The sequence below is a fragment of the Lethenteron reissneri genome, chromosome 10 (genome assembly GCF_015708825.2).
Source record: "Lethenteron reissneri isolate LAM-NWPU_2019-01 chromosome 10, ASM1570882v1, whole genome shotgun sequence".
NCBI classification, from domain to species: domain Eukaryota; kingdom Metazoa; phylum Chordata; class Hyperoartia; order Petromyzontiformes; family Petromyzontidae; genus Lethenteron; species Lethenteron reissneri.
In genome coordinates, this window is record NC_083788.1 from 13,298,181 (window position 1) to 13,325,503 (window position 27,323).

General features: G+C 57.4%; 1 protein-coding gene across 1 annotated transcript; it reads left to right on the forward strand.

Annotated features, from left to right (window-relative positions):
• Positions 1-8,602: 8,602 nt before the first annotated feature.
• LOC133340592 (polyunsaturated fatty acid 5-lipoxygenase-like) lies at positions 8,603-19,110 on the forward strand. The gene is given in 13 exon segments (XM_061548942.1): positions 8,603-8,640; positions 8,955-9,108; positions 9,584-9,744; positions 10,302-10,434; positions 11,024-11,167; positions 12,518-12,646; positions 13,754-13,962; positions 14,215-14,521; positions 15,016-15,107; positions 15,831-15,922; positions 17,399-17,549; positions 17,772-17,861; positions 17,863-19,110. Coding segments are annotated over 12 exon segments (1,689 nt in total). The 5' UTR covers positions 8,603-8,640; positions 8,955-9,005; the 3' UTR covers positions 17,941-19,110.
• Positions 19,111-27,323: the final 8,213 nt, after the last annotated feature.

The window sequence follows — 27,323 nt, forward strand, 5'->3', positions numbered from 1 at the left end:
AATATTCCAGTTTACCATGGGAGTCCATTTTACCATGGGAGTCCAATCTGTCATAGCAACCCAGTTTACCATGGGAGTCCAGTTTACCATGGAAACCCAGTTTACCATGGGAGTCCAGTTTACCATGGAAACCCAGTTTACCATGGGAGTCCAGTTTACCATGGAAACCCAGTTTACCATGGGAGTTCCAGTTTACCATGGGAGTCCAGTTTACCATGGGAGTCCAGTCTGTCATGGAAACCAAGTTTACCATGGAAATCCAGTTTACTATGGGAGTCCAGTCTGTCATGGGAGCCCAGTCTATCATGGAACCCAGTTTACTATGGAAATCCAGTTTGTATGTTTAACTTCCTTCGCACCATACAATGGAAGTCCAGTTTACCATGGAAGTCCAGTTTACCACGGGAGTCAATTTTACCATGGGAGTCCATTTTACCATGGGAGTCCAGTTTACTCTGGGAGTCCAATTTACCATGATCAGGGGTCAGCAACATGCGCTTCCAGAGCCGCATGCGGCTCTTCAAGGACTGTTTCGTGACCGTTATTTATTCAGGACCACCACCGTCTCGCATTCACCACGCAGTGCAAGTGCGCCTCTTGAAATATTGAAACAAACAACAATTATCTTCTTATTCTTGTTATTTTGGTTGCCGACCTCTGGGGATAGGGAAATCCCGAGTGGGGGCTCAGGTGCAGTGGTGAGTGTGGTTGGCATGTGCCTGGGCGCAAGGAATCAAATGGGGCCCTCTGTCCGAATGACCGCCCCCCCCCTCTTCACTACTCAGATTGGGGTTCCGGGGGGGGGGGGGGGTCCCGAGACATGGCTGTAGGGGTGTAGGGGTGTGGGTTGCCTGGGGGTGCGCTTCTGGCGAGGGGAGGAACAGGCCCCACAGGGCGCCTACGCGGCCACTCTGAAAACTGATTTCAGAGATGTTGGCGAATTTATTATTCACGTGCCGCAAGCGATATGCAATTAGGGCCATAGCCACAAATATCCACTCGCAGGGCGGGGGAGATGAAGGGGAAAGGTCCATTAACCGGTTCCCCTGAGATACAACCAGCCCCGTTCGCCTGCTATTGTAGACTCATTTATTAATGCCCACTGCTGTGGAGCCATTGGGTTGGTAGCGACCAAATTACCCTGGATGCACCCCCGCCTCGTCAGAATCTCGGAGACTAAACAGTTCACTTTGGTTACAGTATCTAGGATGGCAGACCACCATGGCTTGCAAGATTTGTGTTTTTTTTGTTATGCGTGGGACTGTGAGTTGGCGCCAGCACATGTCACTGTTTCGTGTCATCCCGAGCGCGCCTCGTACGCGTGGTGGAGTTTCTCTCCGGGTTCGATGGCTTCCTCCCCACACGAAGCCAAAACAATCGTTGGCGAGAATGTGCGAAGCATGTCAACGTCGCAGGGCCAGGAACGGACGCTAGTGGGATTCCTGGGTCGGCCCTGCAACTGATGAATTGTACAGAAGTTCACTCTCCTCCTTATGGGTGGTGCATCGCTGTTATGGTGCTGCTCTACTCTATTAAAGATAGAATCGGAGGCAGGCGTGAGCAGGAAACACCCTTCAAAAGTCTTCAAACTCAGCGAAAGTTGTCCGGGTAAATTGCTGTTATTGTCATTTACAATGCATCAGAATCGTGTAACATGAAACGTCACCGATTCCGCCTAATGCTGCAGCTTATAAAAGCCCATCTCCATTGAAACACAGATGTCTGTGGTCTCCACGGGCTCTCGTATGGTTACTCGAATAAAGGTAATCTACGACACATCCTGCCCTTTCTAACAAGTGCTTATCAACCTGTCATCAGCCACCCGCAATCGATCCACTGCTGGATGAAGGGCTCCCCAAGCGATTCTGATGTAATAACCCCGCTGCAATCTGTACACGTGCTTATTTCAATCGCTCCATCTACACGGTGAGACACATCGTTTGTGTCGACTGCTGCCCACCGTACCCTCTTCTCGCGACCTGTTTTTGGCCACAGCCACTTGGTTTTCTGAACAAAGACAAAGATCCCCCGTATAGCCTTAACAGACCGTTGGGGCAAGTGCTGTTAACGAGCACCTATGAAGGCCGGAACGGTACACGAGGGGATGGGTGGCCAGCACCACGCCCGGCCGCCTTTGTCTCCCCAGTAGCGATGTTTTACACACCGCGCCAGGTACTCATTTGAGGCCGAGACGACCTAGTGGAGGCCCAGGACCAGTTAGGATTAATCGTCACCGGTGTTGGCCATGTATGGGAATCGAACTCGGGTCGCCAGGTTCGTAGCGCAGCGCGCTCACTGCCACACTACCGCTCACCATGCGTTTTCTTAGCGGTGATGTTAAGAAAACGATACCACGAACATCGCCAGTGAGAAAATGGAACAAAAATGCTGCAAGGTGTGCACGGGAACATGGGAAGGGGGGGGGGGGGTCCATGCTAGGTAACAACGATATGCAGGAGGAGGAAGAAACAAGTGAAACGGCGACAATACACACGCTGGAAATCACATTAGGGAAGGGAACATTTCAGTAATTGTAATTAAATATAAATGCAGAAATGCAGCCCTTTGGCAATCCACTGCTGGATGAGGGCCTCCCCAGACTTCACGAGTAGATTAAAAAACAAATTCGTACATCAATTAAAAAAGCCACTACGACCTCAAAAGAATAAATATTTAATAGGAGACGTTTCGGGCAATGGCCCTTTTTCATATGACATACTTCACTATTCTGATGAGGGGGCTGGTGGTGGAGAAGAATGGGGGTGGGGGGGAGTAAGTACAGTAGAATAAATATTAATCTTACAATTCCTGTCCGTGGGAAAAGCAGGTAGACCGGCTCTGTGTGAATCAGGGCTGGGTCGGAGAGGAGGGAGTGCAGGGGGGGGGTGAGGTAATGAGATAAAGATGAGCTCACCCCCTACTGCCACGCAGCAGGCCTCCACAGCGATTCCCGCGCGCCACGCGTTCAGTGCGCTCCCCTCGAATGCCGTGGCGGCGTTTCTCGGAGCCCTGCGGTCACGTCCCTCGATAATGCAAAAACAACCCACAACCCCTTACTTTGAAATAAACGCAAAATAGACCACGCATCACCAATGTATAGCAGGACCCCTCCTCCAGATGAACACGATACTCCCCCCTCCCCTCCAATCATGGATAAATGATCATGATCATCATCACCTTCATCAATATTATGTTCGTTTAAAAATGTGCACGTCGATCCATGTCCGTCGCTTAACCGTTCGAGGACACACGCGTGAGATTTGACAGCCAGACAGTTCACACGCATGGGTTTGCGGCACTTCAGGAATTCGGCTATTATTTTATAATTATTGACATTTATTTTTTCTGGACAGAATTACCGGCATGAGGTGACGAAGCCAGCCAGCCAGCCCAGTGATAATGCCGCTGGGTCTTCGACAGCCACGGTTCGGCTGTATCGGACACCGTGCGACGTTCATTGAAAATTCAGTGGCAAATAGATCGTGGCCCGAGTGGGAATCGGAGCCGCACTCCAATCAGGTTGATTCTCCTTTGTTGGGTCTATTGGCCCACAATGCATTGTTTCATGAAATACAGGGTGCTTCAAATAAATGTGAACACTTCTGAGAATTTACAACAAGACCACTATGAAGGCCGGCACGGCACACGAGGATGTGGGTGGCCAGCACCACGCCCCAGCAGCCTTTATCTCCCCAGTGGCGATGTTGAAACATCTCACCAGGTCCTCATTTGAGGCTGAGTCGACCTAGGGGAGGCCCAGGAACGGTTCAGATAATCGTCACCAGTGTTTACCATGAGCGGGAATCGAACCCGGTTCGCCAGGTTTGTAATGCAGAGTATCGCTAACCGCACAGACTCGTACGCACACTGCGCTAACCGCACAGACTCGTACGCACACTGCGCTAACCGCACAGACTCGTACGCACACTGCGCTAACCGCACAGACTCGTACGCACACTCACGCATCTGATGAAACCGCAGCGCAAGTGCTGGCGGTGTCGTGTCTGTCCGAGGCGCAGATTTGGCAGGTCTCCTTCACGAGCACGTGCCAGACAACTCGATCACCAGCCTGGCCTGGCGGCACGAGCCGGCGGGTGCGGGGCGGGGGTAGAGCGAGACGAATTGATTTAGGGACGCGAAAGCCTCACCCCCCCCCACCCCCTCCTCACTGCCATCTGTTAGGGACAATTCGCTGCAAATCTCACTGGGATTAACTAACACATTCACACTTTCGCATACAAAAGACAATGACAAAGATCCCCTTTATAGCCTTAACAGACTGTTGGGGCAAGTGCTGTTAGCGAGCAGCTCCCATGAAGGTCGACCACGCACGTGGCGATGTACTCATTTGAGGCTGAGTCACACAAAGACAAAGTGTAGCGGTTAGCTGCGTTACGAACCTGGCGACCCCGGTTCGATTCCCGCTCACGGACTAACACCAGTGACGATTATTTGATCCGGTCCTCTATGTCGACTCGGCCTCAAATGAGTACCCGGTGCGGTGTGTAAACATCGCCACTGGGGGGACAAAGGCGGCCGGGCGTGGTGCTGGCCACCCACCCCCTTGTGTACCGTTCCGGCCCTCATAGGTTATCGCTAACAGCACTTGCCCCTACAGTCTGAGTCACACACAAAGATCCCCCGTATAGCCTTAACAGACTATAGGGGCAAGTGCTGTTAGCGAGCACGGAACGGTACACGAGGGGGGTGGGGGTGGCCAGCACCACGCCCGACCGCCTTTGTCTCCCCAGTGGCGATATTTACACACCGCACCGGGTACTCATTTGAGGCCGAGTCGACCTAAGGGAGGCCCAGTAATCGGTTAAAATAATCGTCACTGCGTGTTGGCCGTGAGCGGGAATCGAACCCGGGGGTCGCCAGGTTCGTAGCGCAGCGCGCTAACCGCTACACCACCGCTCCCCATTGAGTCACTCCCCCCCCCTCAACACCCCATAGCCCCACGCGGTGAGAGCAGAAGGCCGGGCCGCAGGTGCTCACCCGGCTAATGTCCGCCCCAACCAGGGGGGGGGGACGGCCAAGTGTGCAATGAGTTTTCGCCACGAGCAGATGCTGCCCCGCGACACTTGAGACCCCCCCCCCACACACAATACACTGCAGAAGCCGAGGGGGCGGCGGTAGAAATCCGCGGAAGCCACCCCCCCCCCCCGCCGTGTTTGCTGTCGAAGAACGCAAGACTGAGATCCTGCGCGTGTGTAGTGTGTAGTCTGTAAACACATGCGCCTACCTCCAATGGAGTCTGCGCGCGCGTGCATCTGTGTGAGGTCTGCGTGTGTTCAAGGTGGGGAGCGGTGGCGCAGTGGTGGGCGCACTGCGCTCGATCGCGGTCAACATCGCTGACGAATAGCAGAACCGATCGTGGGCCTCGCCTAGGTCGACTCAGCCTCAAATATGTGCCTCGTGCGCTGTGTAAACGTCAGCATTGGGGAGAGAAATGCGTCCGGGCGTGGTGATGACCACCCCAACCCCTTGTGCAAAGTGCCGGCCTTCGCAGGTGCTCGCTAACCAGCATTGCCCCACGCAGATTGCTAAGGCTACACGAGGGGGACATGTATCTATCTCTCTGTGTGTGTGTAAGGTACGCGAGTCTTCACGCATACTAAACCACTAAACCCGGGTTCCGCTCTACTTGGGAAATATTTCATTGTGCTCGTGCCGCAAAAAGCATCTTGCTTCCCTGTGGTGGCTGCTGCAGCTGCTTGCCGATGGCACGCTTCGGCCTGCAAAAGGTGGACGGCGTGTCTCCCAATGCTCCCAGGAGCCTGAACAGTCCAATGGGCGATGACACGATCGGCTGTTTGATGCGAAATTTCATCAAGAAACACATTTGCTGTCATGGCCCTGCCCTTAAGACTTACGAGTTTCCCCTTAGGTGCAAACACAGCATGAATACCGCACCAACGGATGTGTGTTCGTGGTTGGTAGGGGTTGGTGCTCGCACCGCGGTCCGATTCCATCTCCCCAGCGCGTTAGTTGATGCGACGCTGCTGCTGCTGCTCCGATGCTGCTGCAGGTTTATTAGAATCCTCCCCCCGCGCCCTCTGTCCACCCGGCAGTAGAATCCGATGTGGACATTGTTGCACTCAAAGATAAGATATGCAAACTATTTTGTCAAGGCGCCCTTCCCCCCCCCCCTTCCAACCCAGCTTAAATATACGCTCCAAGCATGGTGCTGTTTCACCTGATGACGGCTGCTTGCGTTGTGGCCGAAACGTCGTGAGAATAATTTTATTATGTTTTATTTTATTATTTTTATTGTTTCCATTCTACGTGACTTTACCGAAAGAACCAAGAAGGCGGTATAGTACTATAATAATAGAGCAAGTGCAGAATCAGCATTTGTAGCTACTTTTGCTACTAGGATAATCTGGCACTGGTGATAGGGCTGGTGGGGGGGCTATAACCGATCCACAGATGTCACTCACCCCACTGATCTGAGCCGTGAAGACGAAGTCGAACTGTGGTGGCTGCCTCGTTTTTAATTGCGCGGTGCTGAAACCACAAAGCGCACAACGCGCCGCTGGAGGTGTTTACGGTGTAGGGGCGCCCTCTGGTGATCTGCAGTGTGTAGTGCCGGGCACCGTCCACAACGACGGCGGTCAGTCAACTCGAAGGGGACCTCAGACGTAGTTCCGTCACTCCTGCCTCCACGGGCCGTTCTCTAACGCTTCGTTGATGCGCGCGCGAGTCGCCGTGGCCGCGAAATTCAATTGGGGTGGCCGGTTTCATCTCGCAGTGCGCTAACCACTGCGCCACCGCCCCCTCCTTCCAGCGATGAGTGTCCTCTGGTTGCTCCTACACTGGACAGCGGTCACAACAAACTTTAAAAAAACGTAACCTTGATTTTTTATTTTACCAAATAAAGACCACTGAGCTATGTAGCTATTTTTCATAAGCGACTTGGCTATCACAAATGATAGCTCAACGAAGTGGCTTATCACGTGGAAATGTACAGCAGCCCAATACTCTAAATGCGTGTTTTATAAATGTGGGGGGGGGGGGGGGACCAGAGGAACCGGAGAAAAATCCACGCTACCACTGGGAGAAAGAGATACACGCCGCAAACCCCAAATATACAGCAGCAGGCGTCAGGGTCGGGATCGAACCCACGACCTCCTGTACACCAGGCGAGGTAGTTAACATCTCCTAGCCACCGCGGCGCCCCTACAATGACGACTGCTTCACCCGGATTAGTGCGTTCAGATGGAACATCTCGGAAATGGGACGGGAGGCGTAATGAGAACAGCCGATGAGAGAGCAGGGCCGCAATTATCTCCGGAGTGGGAACACCGCACCTCGGTCGGCTACTTACGGTGCGAATGACGTTCCGCACACGCAACACAAACACAACGAGACAGAGAGAGAGAGACGGGAAGAGAAGGAGATGCGGACATCGCAAGCGATGGCAGAGACGACGTCAAAGAAATGTGGAGACCACCACCGGACAGACACAAGCGGGGAAAGGGAGGTGTGGGAGGGAAATGGGAGAGGGCCTTTTCCCAGCCGTGGGAAGTTACCGGCCGAGAACACCAACAACATTCTGAGCATTAATTACGTAGATTATTTCCAAAGTGCACCATTAAATGAGAGCACTGCACATTTACGTGATCTATTCTGCGTTAACACCATCGCCCCGGCGCGTTAAGGAATTACCCCACACTGCGTCTCGCCCTTTGGGATAGAGTAATTGGTTTAATTTGCGGAATAAATCGTAATCGCCGGGAGTTTCCCCCCCGCCCCCCCCCCCCCAAAAAGCCAGAGTCAAAGTCTGCCGTGATTCAGAGAGCAGTGGAGATTCTTCAGTTCTGCTCTTCAGTCGATTCCTTTATTTCCAACCGGGGTAAGAGCTCACAAACACCGCTCCTACTCACCGAATCGCACTCACCAGCACGGTGAGCTGACGGTGAAGAGACCACGGCGACTGTTGCCAAGCCACCGAGCCTGGGTTAGCTTAGAGGAGATCTGCGATAGAAAGAAGTGCGGAATAAAATTAATGTTGTCGCAGCCCTTGACGACGATGATGATGGTGTCAAATGCTGGACCATCAGAGTCATCAGCAGTATGCAGACACCGACCACGACGCCTCCATCCTCGCCTTGCGACCCACACTCTTGTGTTCGATAATTTATCTTTCCACTTTCTCGACGCCGCTGTCGGCCGCGTGCCACGAGACGAGACAACCCGTTGGGATCTCGGTGCGCGCCTTCGTGATGGGCGAATGGCCCGCGGAAGTGGCTCTCGCAGAACTGCCTCTGAGGCCCCTTCCAATGAACTCCGTTCACCTTCGTGGCAAGTCGTCAAGCAGGGCACCTCGCGGGTAGGGGCATGTTGAAGTAATCCTGACGCTGTTGTTGGTGGTCGAACTCTAAATCCTCGTGTGATTAAACGCAGTGCCCCGGTCGTGTGAGTGGTGGTGCCCAGGTGTAGGGGCGTGCCCAGGTGTGGGGGCGTGCCCAGGTGTGTCTTTGAAGGCAGCTGCCCCGGGTAGCAGGGAGACACTCTGCAGGTCGGTCCTCGGAGACGCGGCGACCTCCAATTCCGACCTTTAGCCAGCGCAACACACGCGGTGAGCAGAGCGGGGTGAGCAGAGCGGGGTGAGCAGAGTTCACTTTGTGTCGCCAGGTGAGGGATTTGCGAGATTGGCCTGGATCACCACCATGACAGAAGCAAGAACATTTAAACAACAACAACAACAAAACACAAAGTGCTGCATAGCAATGCAGCAAATATAAATCAGCGCAAACCCAACGGCGTTGCGGTTACAAGGAAGTTATTGATAATTGACTGTAGCTTGAGTTGGCTCGGGAAACGACTTGGCTCGCAGACACACGGTGAACGCTTCCAGGGCAGCACAACAACAACATCAACAACAACAACATCAACAACAACATCAACAAAAACAACAACAACAACAACCAGATGGTTTTCTCTTTCAGGTTCGCCATCTGACGAGGCTGCCTCTGGGCTCCGAGTTGGAGGGCAGCAACATGGAGGAAACTCGTGAAGAAGAGGCGAAGAGAGCGCAAGACCAAATCCAGCGGATCCAGAAGGAGCTGCTCAAGGTCGTGAGGTCCTTCATCGAGGAGGAAGGTACGAGCGGGGGGGGGGCTGCGGTGAATCCGGGCGAGGAGGGGGTGATTGCCCCCCCTTCCTCCTTGAAACCCTTGTGGAATTCTCACCTGTTTGTCACATGTGTAGTGCTCATACCTGCGTGTCTGTCACCTGCGTGTCTGTCACCTGTGTCTAACCTGTTACTCTCACCTGTATGCCTCTCCCTCGCGTGTCTCTCACCTGTGCATTGCTCACCCGCGCCTTACCTGTCTCTCTTCTGTCCCTCGCCTGTGTGTCTCTCACCTGTCCCCCACCTGTGTGTCTCTCTCTCTCCCTCGCGTGTCTCTCACCTGTGCATTGCTCACCCGTGCCTTACCTGTCTCTCTTCTGTCCCTCGCCTGTGTGTCTCTCACCTGTGTGTCTCTCTCTCGCTCGCGTGCCTCTCCTCATCAGCCGTGTCAGTGCTCACCTGTGTGGGCTTTCTCCCCCCCCCGGCCCCCCGTGGCCGCCCCAGACGGCCCCTACAGGTGGCAGAACACGTTCCGCGGGCCGGGCCAGGATCCCGAGTTCTCGGTGATGCCGGGCCACGCCGAGGCGCCCGCGTCTGCCGACATGCTGAGCCCGGCCAAGATCGCCCGTCTCACGGAGCGGGCCTTCGAGTTCCTCTTCGCGCAGGCAAATCACGACGTCAACCACAATATCAACAGTATGCTTGGTAGAAGGGACATAATAAAATAATACAAATAAAACATAATAAAAATAAAACAATATTATTTCCCTTCTACGTGACTTTAACGAAAAAAAACAAAAATATGAATTCCTGCAGTCACGAAAGCTTTAAATCGAAATATCAACAGTCACAACATAATTTCAACTCGTAACGCGCCGCGCGCCGCTCGCTCGCTCGCTCGTAACAGGGAATTGCCCGAGATCTGTGGTCCTCTATGTATGAAGATGTTATCGGCCAACGAATGAGTGTGTTCACAAGTGCGAGGGAGCGAGCCTCGTTTATCGTACCTTTTGGCTCGCCATCGCGTGGCGCTTTCAGATGCGCTGCTTCTGCGGCCGTCTGGAACGTTCTTGCTTCCGATATGAGGAAGACACTGCAGCTGTGCACTCTTAAATCATCGTCATCTAGATCGACAAAATCATTTATTTCGATTGGCAACGTGCGACGCGAAAGAAGTTCACATCCACGTCCGTGGCCGGAGGGCGACTGTTGTGTTGGGCAGGCGGGTTTGGCCAAACGCTACGAGAGCAGCCCGGACAGGATGACCGCGTTCTTCCACGGCCACCTCAAGGCGCCCGAGTCGATCATCAAGTCGTGGAAGGACGACGCCGCCTTCTGCCGGCAGTTCACGCAGGGTAAGGGCGCGGCACTGCGGCGGCGTGAAGGCGCAGCCCTGCAATGTCCTCGCCTCAAGCCAAGGCTGTCGGAAAGGCCTCGCGCTGGAGGGAATCTCTTAGCGAGCACCTCGAAAAATATACTTGGTGAGAGGCAGGTGAGAGGCACACAGGTGAGAGGCAGGTAAGAGGCAGGTGAGCACTGCATAGGTGAGAGACACACAGGTGAGAGGCAGGTGAGAGGCACACAGGTGAGAGACAGGTGAGAGACAGGTGAGAGGCACAGGTGAGAGACACAGGTGAAAGACACACAGGCGAGAAACAGACAGGTGAGACACAGGTGAGACACACAGGTGAAAGACACACAGGCGAGAGACACAGGTGAGACACACAGGTGAGAGACAGACAGGTGAGACACAGGTGAGACACACAGGCGAGAGACACAGGTGAAAGACACATAGGTGAGACACACATGTACTGCGTTCTCCTGGCAGGGTCAGGGCACGGCCCCTCTTGGGAGTTCGACAACGCAGCGCTGGTTTACAGGCCACGTGCAGCAGCGTAGCCACCACGCCCATGCCGTGCCCCCCCCCCTGTCCCCCCAACTCAGGTCCAAACCCCATGATGATCAGCGTCTGCCGGAGTCTGCGGGAGGTGCCCTGGGAGATGCGAGGCCTGGCGGGGCAGGGCTGCACGGTGCCGCAGCTGCTGGAGCAAGGCCGCCTCTTCGTCGCCGACTACAAACAACTCGCAGGCGAGACAACGCCACGTCTCAGCCACCCCCCCCCCCCGTAACCCCCCCTACTCCCCCCCCCCCTCACGAACTGAAGGCCATTGGTACGAGGAGGGGGGGAGCAGTTTCAGCGTTGGGCCCTCAAGCCCGCTCCTCCTCGCTTTAGAGGGCGGATTGCAGGATGCGGTCTCAGCTCTCATCCTGGAGCTCCAGTGGTGGCCTCTGGCGGATGTTGAGGCTCGGAGGCACTGGCCGTGGTGCTGGCCTCGGCAGCGGCAGCGTTTACATCGCTCCCTAAGACCAAACAAAGCCACCACGTGCTTCTCATTCAGGGGGAATGTTTATCAAGCCTGTGCACAGCGTACGGTCGCAAAGTTCAACACGGCAACACCGGGACACGATGTCTGCACGAATCAATTGCCGCCACACGAATACAGAGGCATTTTCCTGAACCGTCCGGGTGAAACCCAGACACGTGGCACGCCTCGCCTAGACGACCCTTGACTCGTCTGGACACTGGCCGGGGTCTAAGAGGTTCCCTGCCTTGATCCGGGTGGCTCTACGCCTCGAGTCCAAGACTAGGGAATTGTTGGGCAATTGTTGTTGGAAACCATTACCAACAATCTCCTCTTCACGGAGGGGCGATAATTTAATCAGACGAGGTTTGCCACCAGGGCTAGACACGCCGGCGCCCGGGGCAATGTGCCCCCCCACCACCCTGCCCCTCGCCACTCGTCTTCTTCTCCTCCCACGTGTTCGTCCCACTCGTGTGCGGTGTTCCGCTGTTCTTGCCAACCTTCTCCACGCTGCACCGTCCTGCGCCATCTCTCTCTCTCGTTCTCCGCTCCACCGTGGTCAGATCGCACTGCATCGCCCCCCCCCCCCCCCCCCACGTCTCCTTCTGCCCTCCTCTTGATCTCTGTCCTTCCGCTTGCATCACTCTGACCCGCATCGTTCTCCTGCCGTCTCTCCACACGACCGAACCACACCGGAGCCATTTCTCTCTCTCTCTCTCGCATCTTCTCTGTGATGTCTACCACCTTGAGTCTCCCTCTCGCCTCTTCATTTCTCTCAGCCCCTTGCCCTTCCTTGTTAAACCCCCAACATCCACCGCAACATCCTCACCTCTGTGGCTGCCATTAGCTCGCACCTCCCTCTTTCTCGTGCCACAGCACTCGGCCACACACAGCAGCACCGGCCTCACCACCGTCTTGTAACACTTTCCCCTTCACTACCGCCCCCCACACAAAACCCTCGAGCCACCGATCCTCCACCGCTCGCTTCCATCAGTTCAGGGGGTGGGGCAGCTTCCCCACGCGTCCCGCCGCTCGCTCACGGCCCTGCCGCCCCTGCCCTGCGACCCGCCGCCAGGGCTGCCCCTGCTGCCCCAGGACAAGAAGAAGTTCTGCGCGCCCCTCGTGCTCATGTTCCGCGAGCTGCAGCCCGCGCAGGGAAGCAGCCGCCTCATGCCGCTCGGCATTCAGCTCACGCGACACACAGGTACACGTGACACACAGGTACACACACAGGTACACACACAGGTACACGTGACACACAGGTACAACGCGACACACAGGTACACGCGACACACAGGTACACACACAGGTACACGTGACGCACAGGTACACACACAGGTACATGTGACGCACAGGTACACACACAGGTACACGCGACACACAGGTACACACACAGGTACACGTGACGCACAGGTACACACACAGGAACACGTGACACACAGGTACACACACAGGTACACGTGACGCACAGGTACACACACAGGTACACACACAGGGACACGTGACACACAGGAACACGTGACACACAGGTACACGTGACGCACAGGTACACGTGACGCACAGGTACACACACAGGTACACGCGACACCAGGTACACACACAGGTACACACGACACACAGGAACACGTGACGCACAGGTACACGCGACACCAGGTACACACACAGGTACACGCGATGCACAGGTACACGTGACACACAGGAACACGCGTCACACAGGTACACACACAGGTACACACACAGGTACACGCGACACACAGGTACACGTGACACACAGGTACACACACAGGTACACGTGACACACAGGTACACACACAGGTACACGTGACGCACAGGTGGGCACCGGTGCTCCATGACGCCCGGCCGGCCAGGGATTTTGCTACCGGGCAGCTTGCAGTCGAGATGATCGGTGTAAGGCACTACCACGAGGCTGCAAGCCCACGAGATTGCAGACTATTCATAAAAATCCTTTATTACGTTTGTTTTTAATAAACCAGTGGGGCGGCTGAAACGTGGATTCGAAGCCAGGATCTCATCAGTGGCGCTTCGTCAATATTCATCATCATCACCACCATCAGCCATTGTCTATCCACTGCTGGATGAAGGCCTCCACGCGCGGTCGCCATCCGCCGCGGCCCACTTGCTGGCACCGTCTCACCCGCTGCACGCGAAACTGATTTCGCCGCTCCATCTCCGCGGGGAGCCGTCCTCCTGGGCGCGTTCCCTCCTACGGCAGCTGTTCTGCATCCAGTCTCGCCCTTCAAGTGTCGTGGTCGCCGTCGCTGTCGTTGTTGTTGTTGTTTGTGAACAACAGACCGCGAGAACCCCGTTCACACGCCGCACAAGAACCCGCGTCGCTTCCTCTTCGCCAAGATGCACGTGGGCTGCGCCGACAACCAGGTGCACCAGTTCGTGTCCCACCTGGGCCTCACGCACCTGCTCCTCGAGCCCTTCGCCGTGGCGCTGCACAACCACCTGCGGGGGGGACACCCCGTGGGGCAGCTCCTGCACCCCCACTTCCAGGTGCGTTCGGGGAGGAGGGGGTTGAAGAGGAGGGGGGGGGGGGTTGGGGAGAAGGGGGGGGTAGGAAGAGGGGGAGTTTGGGGAGGAGGGGTTGGGGAGGAGGGGGGGGGGTTGGGGAGGACGGGGGCGTTGGGTTGGAGAGGAGGAGGGGGTGGGTTTGGGTAGGAGGAGAGAGTGTGTTGGGTAGCCGAGAGAGAGGCGATGTTTAGGGCGCAGTGGCACGCGCGCGTGACCCTGAGTCTCCCTCCGCAGGACACGCTGGGCATCAACCACGTGGCGCGCCACACGCTCATCTCGAGCGTGGCGCCGCTCACCGACGCCACGTTCGCCGTGGGCACGGCGGGCGGAATGCGCTTGGTGGCGCGGGCGCTTCGCTCGGCGCGCTTCGTGGATCGCTCCTTTCCCCTGGAGATGGAGCGCCGCGGCTTCGGCGCCGACGGCCTCGACGACTTCTACTACCGGGACGACGCGGCCCGCCTCTGGGACGCGCTGCGAGCGTACGCGGCCGCCGTCGTGAGGCGCACGTACCGGGACGACGACGCCGTCACGGCCGACTCCGGTGCGAGGAACGCGGCCACCGCCGGCGACACCAACCCCCCGGCCCCCCCCCCCCTCCCCGGCGTCTCGTCACGATTCGTTTTTGTCGCTCGACTCCGTGGGGGGCTTCGACGTCGGTGAGGCGACAGCCCCGGAGACGTCGCCCCCCCCACTCCACCCCCAGCGCCGGGCACCTTGCGCGGTAGTCAGGTGGACGGGCAAACGTCGTCCCTGGACGACGCGAGACGTGGGGGGGGGAGGGGGGAGAGGGCGGGGGGCGTTTTGCCGTTCGTGACTTTCTCACTGCTCGTCGTCCACACCGCGGGTTGTCACGTGAACTACCTAGGTGTACACACACCTGGTTAACTACCCAGGTGTGTGTACACCTGGGTAGTTCACGGACGCGATTGCCTCCTCCTCATCCTCATCCTCCTCCTCCCGCTGCTCCTCCTCCTCCGTCTCCTCCTCGTCCTGCTCCTCCCCCACCTCCCGCTCCCCCCCCCTCCTGTGACACAGCCCTGCAGGATTTCGCAGAGGCCGTGGTGGATCCGGACCGTGGCAACGTGCTGGGGTTCCCGGCTGCCCTCTGCACCAGGGAGCTGCTGACGGTGAGAGGAGGCCCATACGGGACATCTGTGAACAAGAGCTTTATAGCTCATCGGATTCCTCCTGCAGCCTGAACAAAGATTCTGGTTGTGAGGCCGCACACAGTCCAGGCTCAGTTAGCGCAAGCGCCGCCAACGTGAACGCCGAGCGGCACTGAATCTAAACTAAACTAAGCCCCCTGAGCTATGTAGCTCTTCTTCACACGTGGCCTGGCCACGAATGGCGGCTCAACCAAGGGGCTCACCAACATCGCGGGGAAATGTCCAGCAGGCAAATACCCTGAACGTGTGACGTCGATTGTAAATGTGGAGGGGAAACCCGGAGGACTCGCGTGGAGAGAGAGAGAGACACGCACACTCCAAATATACAGCAGCAGGCATCTTCAGGGTCGGGATCGAACCCACGACCACCTGTATACCAGGCGAGGTAGTAAACATATCCTAGCCACCGCGATGATGATAATGATGAGAGAGAGAGACACGCAGAATCCAAATATACATCAGCAGGCATCGTCAGGGTCGGGATGAAACCCACGACCACCTGTATACCAGGCGAGGTAATTAACATCTCCTAGCCACCACGATGATGAGAAAGAGACACGCACACTCCACATATAAAGCAGGTGTCAGGGTCGGGATGGAACCCACGACCACCTGTGTACCAGGCTAGGGAGTTAACATCTCCTCGCTCGCCACCGCGGCGCCCCTTGCCCCCCCGTCTCGCAGGAGTGCCTCACCACCATCATCTTCACGGCCAGCGTGCAGCACTCGGCTCTCAACTACCCGCAGTGGGACTTCTACTCCTACGTGCCCATGCGGTGAGAGCAACGCTCGCACCTCGCTTTCCACTGCGCTGCCGAGCCGTACCGCTGACGCCACGGTGGCTAAGAGATGTTAACTCCCTCGCCTGGTATACAGGAGGTCGTGGGTTCGATCCCGACCCTGACGCCTGCTGCTGTATATCTGGAGTTTGCGTGCGTCTCTCTCCGGTTTTTCCCTCCACATTTAGACACACCACGCGTTTAGAGAGTGTTTGGCTGCTATAAGCCACTTTCGTTGAGCTATCATTTGTGGCCAGGTCACTGCTGAAAACGAACTACAGAGTTCAGTGGGACCTTACCTGGTGACGCAACGACTGACTGACTTAGCCCCGCCCCCTAGCCCTCCCCCCAGCTCCGCCCCCTAGCCCTGCTTCCCCCCCCAGCCCCGCCCCCTAGCCCCCCCCCCAGCCCCGCCCCCCGGCCGAATTCCAATATCTTGTGAGACCTGCAGCCTAGCACGGTTTGTTAACCGGATCGCTATGAAAATGTCGCCAGTGGAAAACCAGCCGTACCGCGATGGCCTCCTGCTGGCTCAGCTCGGCTGTGCCAGTGGACGAGTCGTGGCACAGCTGAGATCGCACCGTGCCAATCCGGGATTCAGGCAGCTTCTCGAGTGTGTCACTCGGCCCGGTTGATCATGGCAGGACCGTCAGGTGTGATGCCAGGGGGGGGGGTGGTGATCTCATTCAGCAGTGGATAGACCCAGACCCACGATGATCGTTACATCTCGCAGCAGCAGTTGAATAGCAACCACCAGAGGGAGCGGTGAGTACACGGGGTGACTGCGTGGCGTGAACGCCGCCGCCGTCGCTGCAGCAGCTGCAGCTGCAGCCACGCGCCACTCCTCGACTCGCGGTGGCTGCGCTCGGGGCTGCCACCGAGACGACAGCGCTCGCTGGGCCCATCGTGCACGGGCAGCCAAGGCCACGCGGCTTCAGCAGGGAGCGTTGCAGTCGAAGCGCGCCGCTCCGCGGCCCGGCAATGCGGCAGGGCACGTCACGAACACGGACGGTGCCCGATGGCCGAGCGTCCGAGGTATCTACTAAGTGGCAAGTCGTCCGTCGGGGAGATGGAGCGACGGAATCGGCTCGCGCGCCGGTTCCGGGTTGGACCGTCGCATCGCGGGACTGCGAGGGATGGCGGCGGCCTTGGGGAGGTGTTCATCCAGCAGTGGATTGAGCACGGCTGCTGTTGACGATGAAAACGAGGGCCGCTTTGTAGGACGTCAACGGGACTCTTCCGGCATCGATACAAGTCCCTGCCACGGTAGTGTGGAATTTTCCACGCCTGGCTCACAAGGGGCTGGCAACGCAGATGAGTGCCGCCCCCATCGCACAACTGAGCAGAGATCCACTTTAGCCGTGACCGTTATTACGATAACCCGACATGCGATGACCCCACGGCCACCCCCCCCCCTCCCACCCCGCGTGGCAATGTGGTACGGCCCGTCGGTGAAGTCTGCGTTGACCACAGGCCGGAGCATCTCACGAAGCTGATGCCGGAGGGGGAGGAGGACATCTCGGAGGAGTTCATCACGAGCGCCCTGCCCGACGTGCGCGTCTGCCTCTTCCAGATCCTCCTCTCTCACATCCTCTCCGTGCCCTCGCTCACCACGCTCAGCCAGGTGAGGACTCACACACCTGGACACACCCTCACCACACACACACCTGGGCACACCCTCACCCACACACACCTGGGTACGCACCTAGGCACACCCTACACACGCACCGAGACACACCCTCACCAACACTCACCTGGCTCTCGCGCACTCACACATGAGCGTGACCCCACTATCACTTCTCTGTCTCACTTCACTGCCCCCCCCCGCCCCCCTCCCCTCGTGCAGGTGGACGCGATGTCGGAGCTGTACCCGGACGTCCACGCGGATCTGCAGCGGCGCCTGCGCCTCATCTCCGCCTCCATCCAGCAGCGGAACCAGCCAGCTCGAGGCGGCCGGCGCGACCCCCTACCCCTACCTCGACCCCGCCAAGGTCGCCGCCAGCATTGACATCTGACCCCTCGACCTCCTGATTTTCGGGCGGCGCCGATTTGAAACAAGGACACGCGGCCCCGCTTCCAGGAGGAGGAGGAAGATAAATCGCGCTCACGCATGGCTCCCATTTTGTGGGTCACGTGCTCACGTTGTGTGGGTCCCACTGTTGTGCTGTACTTGTGCGCTCCCGCATCTACGCCCCTTGACCTCGCCAGCTCGCGCCGCCCGGCGTTGGTGAAGCACGGTCGGCATAATCCCCCACAGTCGGGGGCGGTGCAAGCGAGGGCGCTCATCCAGCAGTGGATTGACAAAAGCCGAGATTATTTTGCGCGGTAGTCGGCACGGAGTAGCCGGATAACTCCGGCCAGACTCTCCGCCGCGTCGGTCGCCCGAAAGGAAAGGTCACAGATTGTGAGTCACGACCTCCGAATATCGGGCACGGACGAAGCCCCGTGGGAATTCTCCGCTTCTCCTGCCGGTGATCTCACGGTGACGACGCCGGCGAACAAAGATTTATAAATACACCAGGCGCCCTCTGACCTGGTAAAAAAAACCCGCTGGCATGTATCACGAATTCATTTTTTTCCTGTAAACTCGGCTCCATTTTTGTATTGTCCGCAACGCCGATCTGTTTATTACTCACAGTCGAGAATAATAACGCAGCGGTCGCCAAGAAACGGAACGGGTCCGAGAGGACGCCGAACGGGGGAGATGGAGCGATGAAATCGGATCTCGTGCACGCGTGTATCGGGCGGATTGTCAACACCGCAGGATCGCGAGAGATGGACACGGCACGGGGGAGATCGTCATCCAGCAGTGGATCGACCAAGGCCGCCGATGATGATGATGACATTCATGTATGTGAGCCCCTTGCCATGGGAACATGGAATTGACATTGCTGGATCAGAGCCGCCAGTCCGGATGGGTAACGCCCATTGAGCAGGGAGACACCTCGACTGGTAGTGGGCTAACTCTGTGATTTAGTTTAACACTTCGGCTTTCGCGACGAATATTATTCATAATAAAGGCTTTTGGGTTAGATTGCGTTATTAATAAATGTGTTCACTAGCCCACCAGTGTGTTGAAGAGTGAATGCACAACAATTTTTGAGTACGATGTTTCGCTGGTAATTACATCCAGCATCATCGGGCAATTTGATTGAGTTAACCTCCGATTAGTACATCGCGAAATAAGTTCAACGGACGTACATGCTATACGTGTACAGTGACATTAATAGCCATGCTGTAATGGAAATTACTCATCCAGGAAGGCCTCGCCAGGTCTCAAGGCGAAGTTTTCAGGGAGGTGTCTGTATCGAGAAACGCCACATTAATGCATGTTGGTTGCTGCGTGTGACAAAACCAGTCCTAATCATCACCATCATCAGCCGTGGTCTGTCCACTGCCAGATGAAGACCTCCCCAACACCGTCACCATCCCTCACGGGCCCTGCAATGCCACCGTTCCACCTGACGCCTCCCCCGATCCCACGGCTCCATCTCCTCGCGGCACCACGTGCTGCGTGACCCGCCAGTTCCACTGACCCGCAACTCGGATCGCTGTGGCGCGCACCCGGCCGCCCGCACCACCAGCCCCGGCCGCAACCTTCCACCGACCCAGAACCACCACCACCACCCACCACCACCACCCACCACCCACCACCACCCCCCACCACCACCCAGCACCACCCCCCACCACCACCCCCCACCACCACCCCCCACCACCACCCAGCACCACCCCCCACCACCACCCCCCACCACCACCCCCCACCACCACCCCCCACCACCCACCACCACCCAGCACCACCCCCCACCACCACCCCCCACCACCACCACCCACCACCCACCACCACCCCCCACCACCACCCAGCACCACCCCCCACCACCCCCCACCACCACCCCCCACCACCACCCAGCACCACCCCCCACCACCACCCCCCACCACCACCCCCCACCACCCACCACCACCCAGCACCACCCCCCACCACCACCCCCCACCACCACCCACCACCACCATCCAGCACCACCCCCCACCACCACCCCCCACCACCACCCCCCACCACCACCACCACCCCCCACCACCACCCAGCACCACCCCCCACCACCACCCCCCACCACCACCACCACCACCCAGCACCACCCCCCACCACCACCCCCCACCACCACCCCCCACCACCACCCCCCACCACCACCACCCCCCACCACCACCAACCAACACCGTCACCACCCACCGCTAGTGTCATCCATGTATTTCGCGTCAAACAACGCGGGGTCATTATTTGAATGAAGCGAATCACCTCCCAGTGGAGACGGCAGCCGGCAGGGCAGGGGCGCTACCACGGGGGGCGGGGGGAGGGGGGGGGACGCTGGGAGGGGAAGGTCAACACCACACTCGGACCGACCGACCGACTGACCCACCGACCCGTACTCATCAATGCCACCCTCGCTCGCCTGTCTCGTCTGGGTCTCGGCTCGGCGGTTCTCCACTGAACGCCGCGCCGATTCGCTCTCCCCTGGCGCCTGCGCGTGCCCCACTCCGCCACGACCCTGACCCCGTGTTGACCCCGCGGCGCGGTGACCTCGCGGCGACCTCGCGGTGACCGTAGCGGCCTCTCGTGGCGTGCAGAGGGAGGGTGCGACCACAAGACGCGAGGCTTGGAAGGCGAGCGGGGAGGAGGAGGCGGCGCTCTCGTTCAATTCGTGCGTGTGGCGGCAGCGATGATGCTCAGGAGCTTGGTGCCAATGTCGAGGTCTCGTGCTGCTGCTGCTGCTGGTCATGACGAGAGGGCTTCAGCAGAGAGAGACAGAGAGAGACAGAGAGAGACGGAGAGAGACAGAGAGAGACGGAGAGAGTTGGTGTCGTGTCGCTGTTCCTCCTCCTCTGTTTGAAGCAGCAGCAGCAGCAGACCGCAGTGGGTTCACTGCAGGGTCCCTCGCTTGCGTTGCAGGGTCACAATCGCACTGCTGTGGCTTGTGCCCTTACTGCATCTCTATGAGTCTCTGTGTATCTCTGTGTGTCTCTATGTAACTTTGTGAGTCTCTATGTAACTATGTGAATCTATGTATCTCTATGCATCTCTATGAGTCTCTATGTATCTTTATGAGTCTCTAGGTATCTCGATGTGTATCTATGTATCTCTATGAGTCTTTACGTATCTCACTGAGTCTCAATGTATCTCTATGAGTATCTATGTATCTCTATGAGTCTCTATGTATCTCTATGAGTCTCTATGTATCTCTATGAGTCTCTCTGTGCGTTCTGTATGGTCCATAGCTAGGGTTGCATGGCCACACTCGGAGTGCTCGCGAGTTTAAGAATCGACTTCCCCCCCCACCCCCCCGATGTATTAAATTTTTACGCAAATGATCTTGGAATGCCGCATTCGCACGCGTGAATGGGATCACCGATAAAGCGAGACGGGGGAAAGGTTGCGAACAGGAGGCGAAGAAAATCCAAAACATCGCGGCCCAAGTCACCGCAATCTATCAATGCGACTGTGTGGTGGATGTTGGTGAACACCCCCCTCGCCACGATGAACTCACACATTCACTCACTCACACACTCACTCATACACTCACTCATTCACACACTCACTCATACACTCACTCACACACTCACTCACTCACACACTCACTCACACACTCACTCATACACTCACTCACACACTCACTCACTCACTCACACACTCACTCACACACTCACTCACACACTCACACACTCACTCACACACTCACACACTCACACACTCACTCACACACTCACACCACTCACACACCACACACTCACACACTCACTCACACAATCACACACTCACACACGCACTCACACACTCACTCACTCACACACTCACTCACACAGCGGTTCCGCCACGCGTCGCACCGCTGAGTCTCGATGGTTCCTATTCAGGAGGGTGCCGCGGTGGGGGGTCGGCGTCAATCATCGACGGCGATGATTGACGCCGCCGCTCAGCCTTCCCGTGCCGTGCATCATCATCACCATCATCATCACCATCATCACCATCATCATCACCATCATCACCATCATCATCACCACTATCAACATCATCATCACCATCATCACCACCATCACCACCATCACCATCATCCCCTTTATCACCACCATCATCACCACGATCATCACCATCATCATCACCATCATCATCACCATCATCATCACCATCATCACCATCATCATCACCATCATCATCACCACCATCACCACCATCATCACCACCATCACCACCATCATCATCACCACCATCATCTTCACCACCACCACCATCATCTTCACCACCACCACCATCATCTTCACCACCACCATCATCTTCACCACCACCACCATCATCATCACTATCATCTTCACCACCAGGACTGGTGGAGCAGTAGCACAGGGTCGCGGGAAGAAGAGATGTCGGCGCTTCATCCAGCAGTGGATTGACCATGGCTGGTGATCACGGTGACGACGACGACGCTGATTACTATTATAAACTACGAACGCTGACAATTCATTGAATCCCAAGCCGCTGGTTTGGGGGAGGGTGGTGCTGATGCTAGCCGGAGCAGGGAGGATGGGAGTGGGGGGGGGCTGACCTCCAGTGAGCCGGGCGAGTGGAGCAAGGCTGGGGGGGGGGCACGTGGAGGGGGTGGGGGGGGGGGTGGCGAGGGGGCCCCATTGTTTGGGTTGGCACTGGCGAGCTTTACCTTGGCCACGCCGCTCAGCCCCGCGGTAGAAATTTATACGAACAGGGCGAGGGGGGAGGGGGGCGAAGCGCCTCCCTTTCCTTCCTGCGGGGAGGGGGAGGGGGGTACTCGGGGGGGGCGGGCGTGCGAAATGCGCGAGATTATTTATTTATGTAACTGTGCGTGAGTGTGGGTGAGTGGGTGGGTGAGTGTGCGTGGGTGGGTGCGGGTGAGTGGGTGGGTGAGTGTGAGTGGGGGTGTGTGGGTGGGTGAGTGTCTGTGTGTGAGTGGGTGGGTGAGTGTCTGTGTGTGAGTAGGTGGGTGAGTGTGAGTGGGTGTGTGTGGGTGAGTGGGTGAGTGTGTGTGGGTGGGTGAGTGTGTGTGAGTGGGTGGGTGAGTGTGAGTGGGAGTGCGTGGGTGGGTGAGTGTGTGTGAGTGGGTGGATGAGTATGAGTGGGTGTGTGTGGGTGGGTGAGTGAGTGTCTGTGTGTGAGTGGGTGGGTGAGTGTGAGTGGGGGTGTGTGGGTGGGTGAGTGTAAGTGTGTGAGTGGGTGTGTGTGGGTGGGTGAGTAATGGTGGGTGTGAGTGAGAGTGAGTGTGTGTGGTAGTGTAGCGGTTAGCGCGCTGCGCTACGAACCGGCGACCCGAGTTCGATTCCCGCTCACGGCCAACACCAGTGACGATTATCTGAATCGGTCCTGGGCCTCCCCTAGGTCGACCCAGCCTCAAATGAGTACCTGGTACGGTGTGTAAACATCGCCACTGGGGATACAAAGGCGGCCGGGCATGGTGCTGGCCACCCATCCCCTCGTGTGCCGTGTCGGCCTTCATAGGTGCTCGCTAACAGCACTTGCCCCTACAGCCTGTTACAGGCTATACGTGGGATGTTTGTCTTGTACGTTCATGTGCATGCCACTGCCATTATTTCTCACGCTAACCGCTGCACCACCGCCCATCCCAGCACTCATCCAGGCTCAACTCCGCTTAGCTCGCGAGATCTGATGGGTCCGCTCCGGGTGATTTGGTCGTAAGGTTACTTATGAAGATTTACATTCACACACCCATCTATTATTCAATAGTATAATCTAATAGCAATTGCCTGTATTTATCCAGGAACACTCCTTTATACATTTGTGTAGGAACACCTGAAAATCTCAAATCTTCTTATTTTTGTTCATGGAGAGACACATAGGAAAAGAAGGCATTGTTGATTTGTTGTTGTTATTATTTTTTAACGAAATGCCTCCCTGACTCTCAAGACGAATTTTAACGAGGGTCTTGTCTGTCATGACGAGTGGCCGATCTCTGCCTCTGGAGTTTCAAGTTGACGTTCGTTTCACCAGGCAGTGAGACCTCACGAGGCCAGGGTGCGAGTCTCATTCGCAAGAGTGGCCAGGGACACGAGTCTGCCAATAAGTGTCAATGATTGCTGCTGCGGCTGCTGCTGCGGCTGCTGCTGCTGTAGCTGCTGCTGCTGCTGCTGTTGCTGCTGCTGCTGTAGCTGCTGCTGCTGCGGCTGCTGCTGCTGTTGCTGCTGCTGTGGCTGCTGCGGCTGCTGCTGCGGCTGCTGCGGCTGCTGCTGCGGCTGCTGCTGCTGCTGTTGCTGCTGTAGCTGCTGCTGTAGCTGCTGCGGCTGCTGCTGCTGATGCTGCTGTAGCTGTTGCTGCTGCTGTAGTTGCTGCGGCTGCTGCTGCTGATGCTGCTGTAGCTGCTGCTGCTGCTGTAGCTGCGGCTGCTGCTGCTGCTGTTGCTGCTGTAGCTGCTGCTGCTGCTGTAGCTGCTGCGGCTGCTGCTGCTGTTGCTGCTGTAGCTGCTGCTGCTGCTGTAGCTGCTGCGGCTGCTGCTGCTGTTGCTGCTGTAGCTGCTGCTGCTGCTGTAGCTGCTGCGGCTGCTGCTGCTGTTGCTGCTGTAGCTGCTGCTGCTGCTGCTGTAGCTGCTGCGGCTGCTGCTGCTGCTGCTGCTGCTGATGCTGTGGCTGCTGCGGCTGCTGCTGCGGCTGCTGCGGCTGCTGCTGCGGCTGCTGCTGCGTACAAACCCAATCAAGTCATTTTCCGGTCAATTCCACATTTTGGCAAATTTGGACCGCGACGCGGGCACACGGCGGCCAACTCTCGCGAGTGGCGCCACGGGGCCTTTAAACGTCCGGTGTGAAGTAGCGGTCACCGTAGTACACCGCGGTATTAATCAGGACGGCTGCTCGATTCGAACCGCGAACCTCCGCAGCGAGCGGCGACCGCGGCTCCCCACTCGGCACATCCCCGCGGGGTTTTCCCGCTGCCGGGGCGGGGGGGTGGTGGGGAATCCATTCGGTTTCCCATCACTCAGCACAGCCGGGGGTCTGACCGGGGTGGCGTGTGGGGTGGGGGTAGCGGGTGGCAGCGGAGCGTGACTCACAGCGCTCAGGATGCAAGGGTTGGTGGACCACGTGGATCTGTGAGACCCCCCCCCCCACCCCCACCACCACCACGGCTGGGCTACGACCTGGCGACGTGAGATGTGGGTACGGGAAGGAGGGCCGTGAGACCGAGTCGCTGGAGACGTCTTCAGTGAGCTCCCCGTGGCGTGCTTGCTGGGGTTTCTCAGGGCTCCCTGGTGTCTTCCTGCACGCACAGTGCACGCCTGGATGCGACATTGGTGCAACGTCCCAGTGCAGCGCTGAAGCTCAGGGCACTTTCTGAATGAATGAATGCACACATTCCTTGGGCGGCTCAATGGACGTGTCGCTGAATGGAGACTTCGACTTCAGTGGCTTTCCGTGAAATCTCAAGAGGCTCACCCACAAGTTGGCCCCACTCCGGGCTGCTCACGAATTCCAACACCGCGCGTCCTCCGAGTCGGTGCGTCAGACCACGACAGCCGGAGGGGGTCCCCCCCCCCCCCCCCCGTGTTGGAGGGGGGTTCTGGGCAGCGCTCTGCCAGTGTCGCGTGCGTCGTTTTGTTTGCATGTCCAACACAAGTCCCGTGTGTGTGGTTAATGAATTGCCAGAATAGGGCCAAATCTATTCTGATATCGTTGAGTGATGATAATTATCGATTCGGAAGGCGCACGAGTCACGCGTCCGGTCGCGAGCGTGCGGATCGATTCGTGTGCCGTTTTATTTTACTTTCTCTCTCCGTGACTTTACCGAAAGAACCAAAGAGAATGCAACAACAACAATAATACTAACAGAGCAGATTCGTTGTGGAATCTAATGTACTCCTGCACAGCAGGCGAAGAAGATCGAGTTCTCGCCACCGCGGCACCGTGCTACGAATCCCCATGCCACCTCGGTTCGATTCCTCGCTCACGACCGCCAACGGCAGTACCTGGGCATCCCCTAGGTTGACTCAGCCTCGAATGAGCAGCTGGTGCGATAATGTGTGAACACTGCCATTAGGGGAGACAAAGGCGGCCGGGCGTGGTGCTGGCCACCCACCCCCTCGTGTGCTGTGCCGCAAAAGCATTGCTAAGGCGATACGGGGGATCTTTGTCTTTGTTGTGTGCACGTGCTGTGTTTAGTTTGTTGTTGCTGTGTTTACTTTGTTGTTGTTGTGTTTAGTTTGTTGTTGTGTTTAGTTTGTTGTTGTTGTGTTTAGTTTGTTGTCCTTCCTCCCGCACCTCCGATGAGCCACGGATGGCTACGTACGGTGCGAAAAAAGTTCAGCATGCGTACAAAGCCACAGTGACACACACACAGACAGGCAGGTCTCTTGACGCCCCCCTCTTTACACTTGGTGAGAACCTGCTCGGCCCGGGACCCCGCGTGCATAAGAACAAGGGGAGAGAGAGGAAGACACGAAGGATCTGTGGTGGTGGATGGTGGTGGTGGGAGTGGATGGTGGTGGTGGATGGTGGTGGTGGGAGTGGATGGTGGTGGTGGGAGTGGATGGTGGTGGTGGTGGGAGTGGATGGTGGTGGTGGGAGTGGATGGTGGTGGTGGGAGTGGATGGTGGTGGTGGTGGGAGTGGATGGTGGTGGCGGGACTGGATGGTGGTGGTGGTGATGGGAGTGGATGGTGGTGGTGGTGGGAGTGGATGGTGGTGGTGGTGGGAGTGGATGGTGGTGGTGGTGGGAGTGGATGGTGGTGGTGGATGGTGGTGGTGGGAGTGGATGATGGTGGTGGTGGGAGTGGATGGCTGGGGGGGGGGGGGCGTGCGGGGTGGTGGAGTCGATGGCAGGGGGCTGGGGGTGAGGTATTGGGGTGGGTGGGTGGGGAGAGAGAATTCGGGTCTCGGGACAGGAAAGTGCCTTGGAACAGGGTGGAGCTGCACAGGGAGAGAGTGGAGCCTCCGTGGAGCTCCCCCAGGGGGTTGTGGCGGAGGGGTGGGGGGGGGGCACCCGCTCCACACTGCCCCGGGCAGGCCGCCCCTGCACTACCGCTCTCCACAAACAACAACAACAACAACAACCGCCACTGAGTGGGTGTGGCGTCACCACGGCGCTTGTGCCAGGCTACGTGCACGTTGAGGCCACGTGACATGTCGAACGCCCGCTCGCAGCGGGAGGTCACGGGACAGACCCAGGTGGCATGGGTCCACTGACTGAGATGACTACTGGCCGATGCATCACCTGTGCCCCCCCCACTGTGTCAACTTGCTGTGTATAGCCAGAACCCACACAAAAAAGCCCTGAACAGACTGTTGGGGCAAGTGCTGTTAGCAAGCAGGCTTCACACACACGGACAGACACACAGGAAAGACACACTTCCAAACATCAGTTTGACAAAAAAAACCATATAATTAAATAC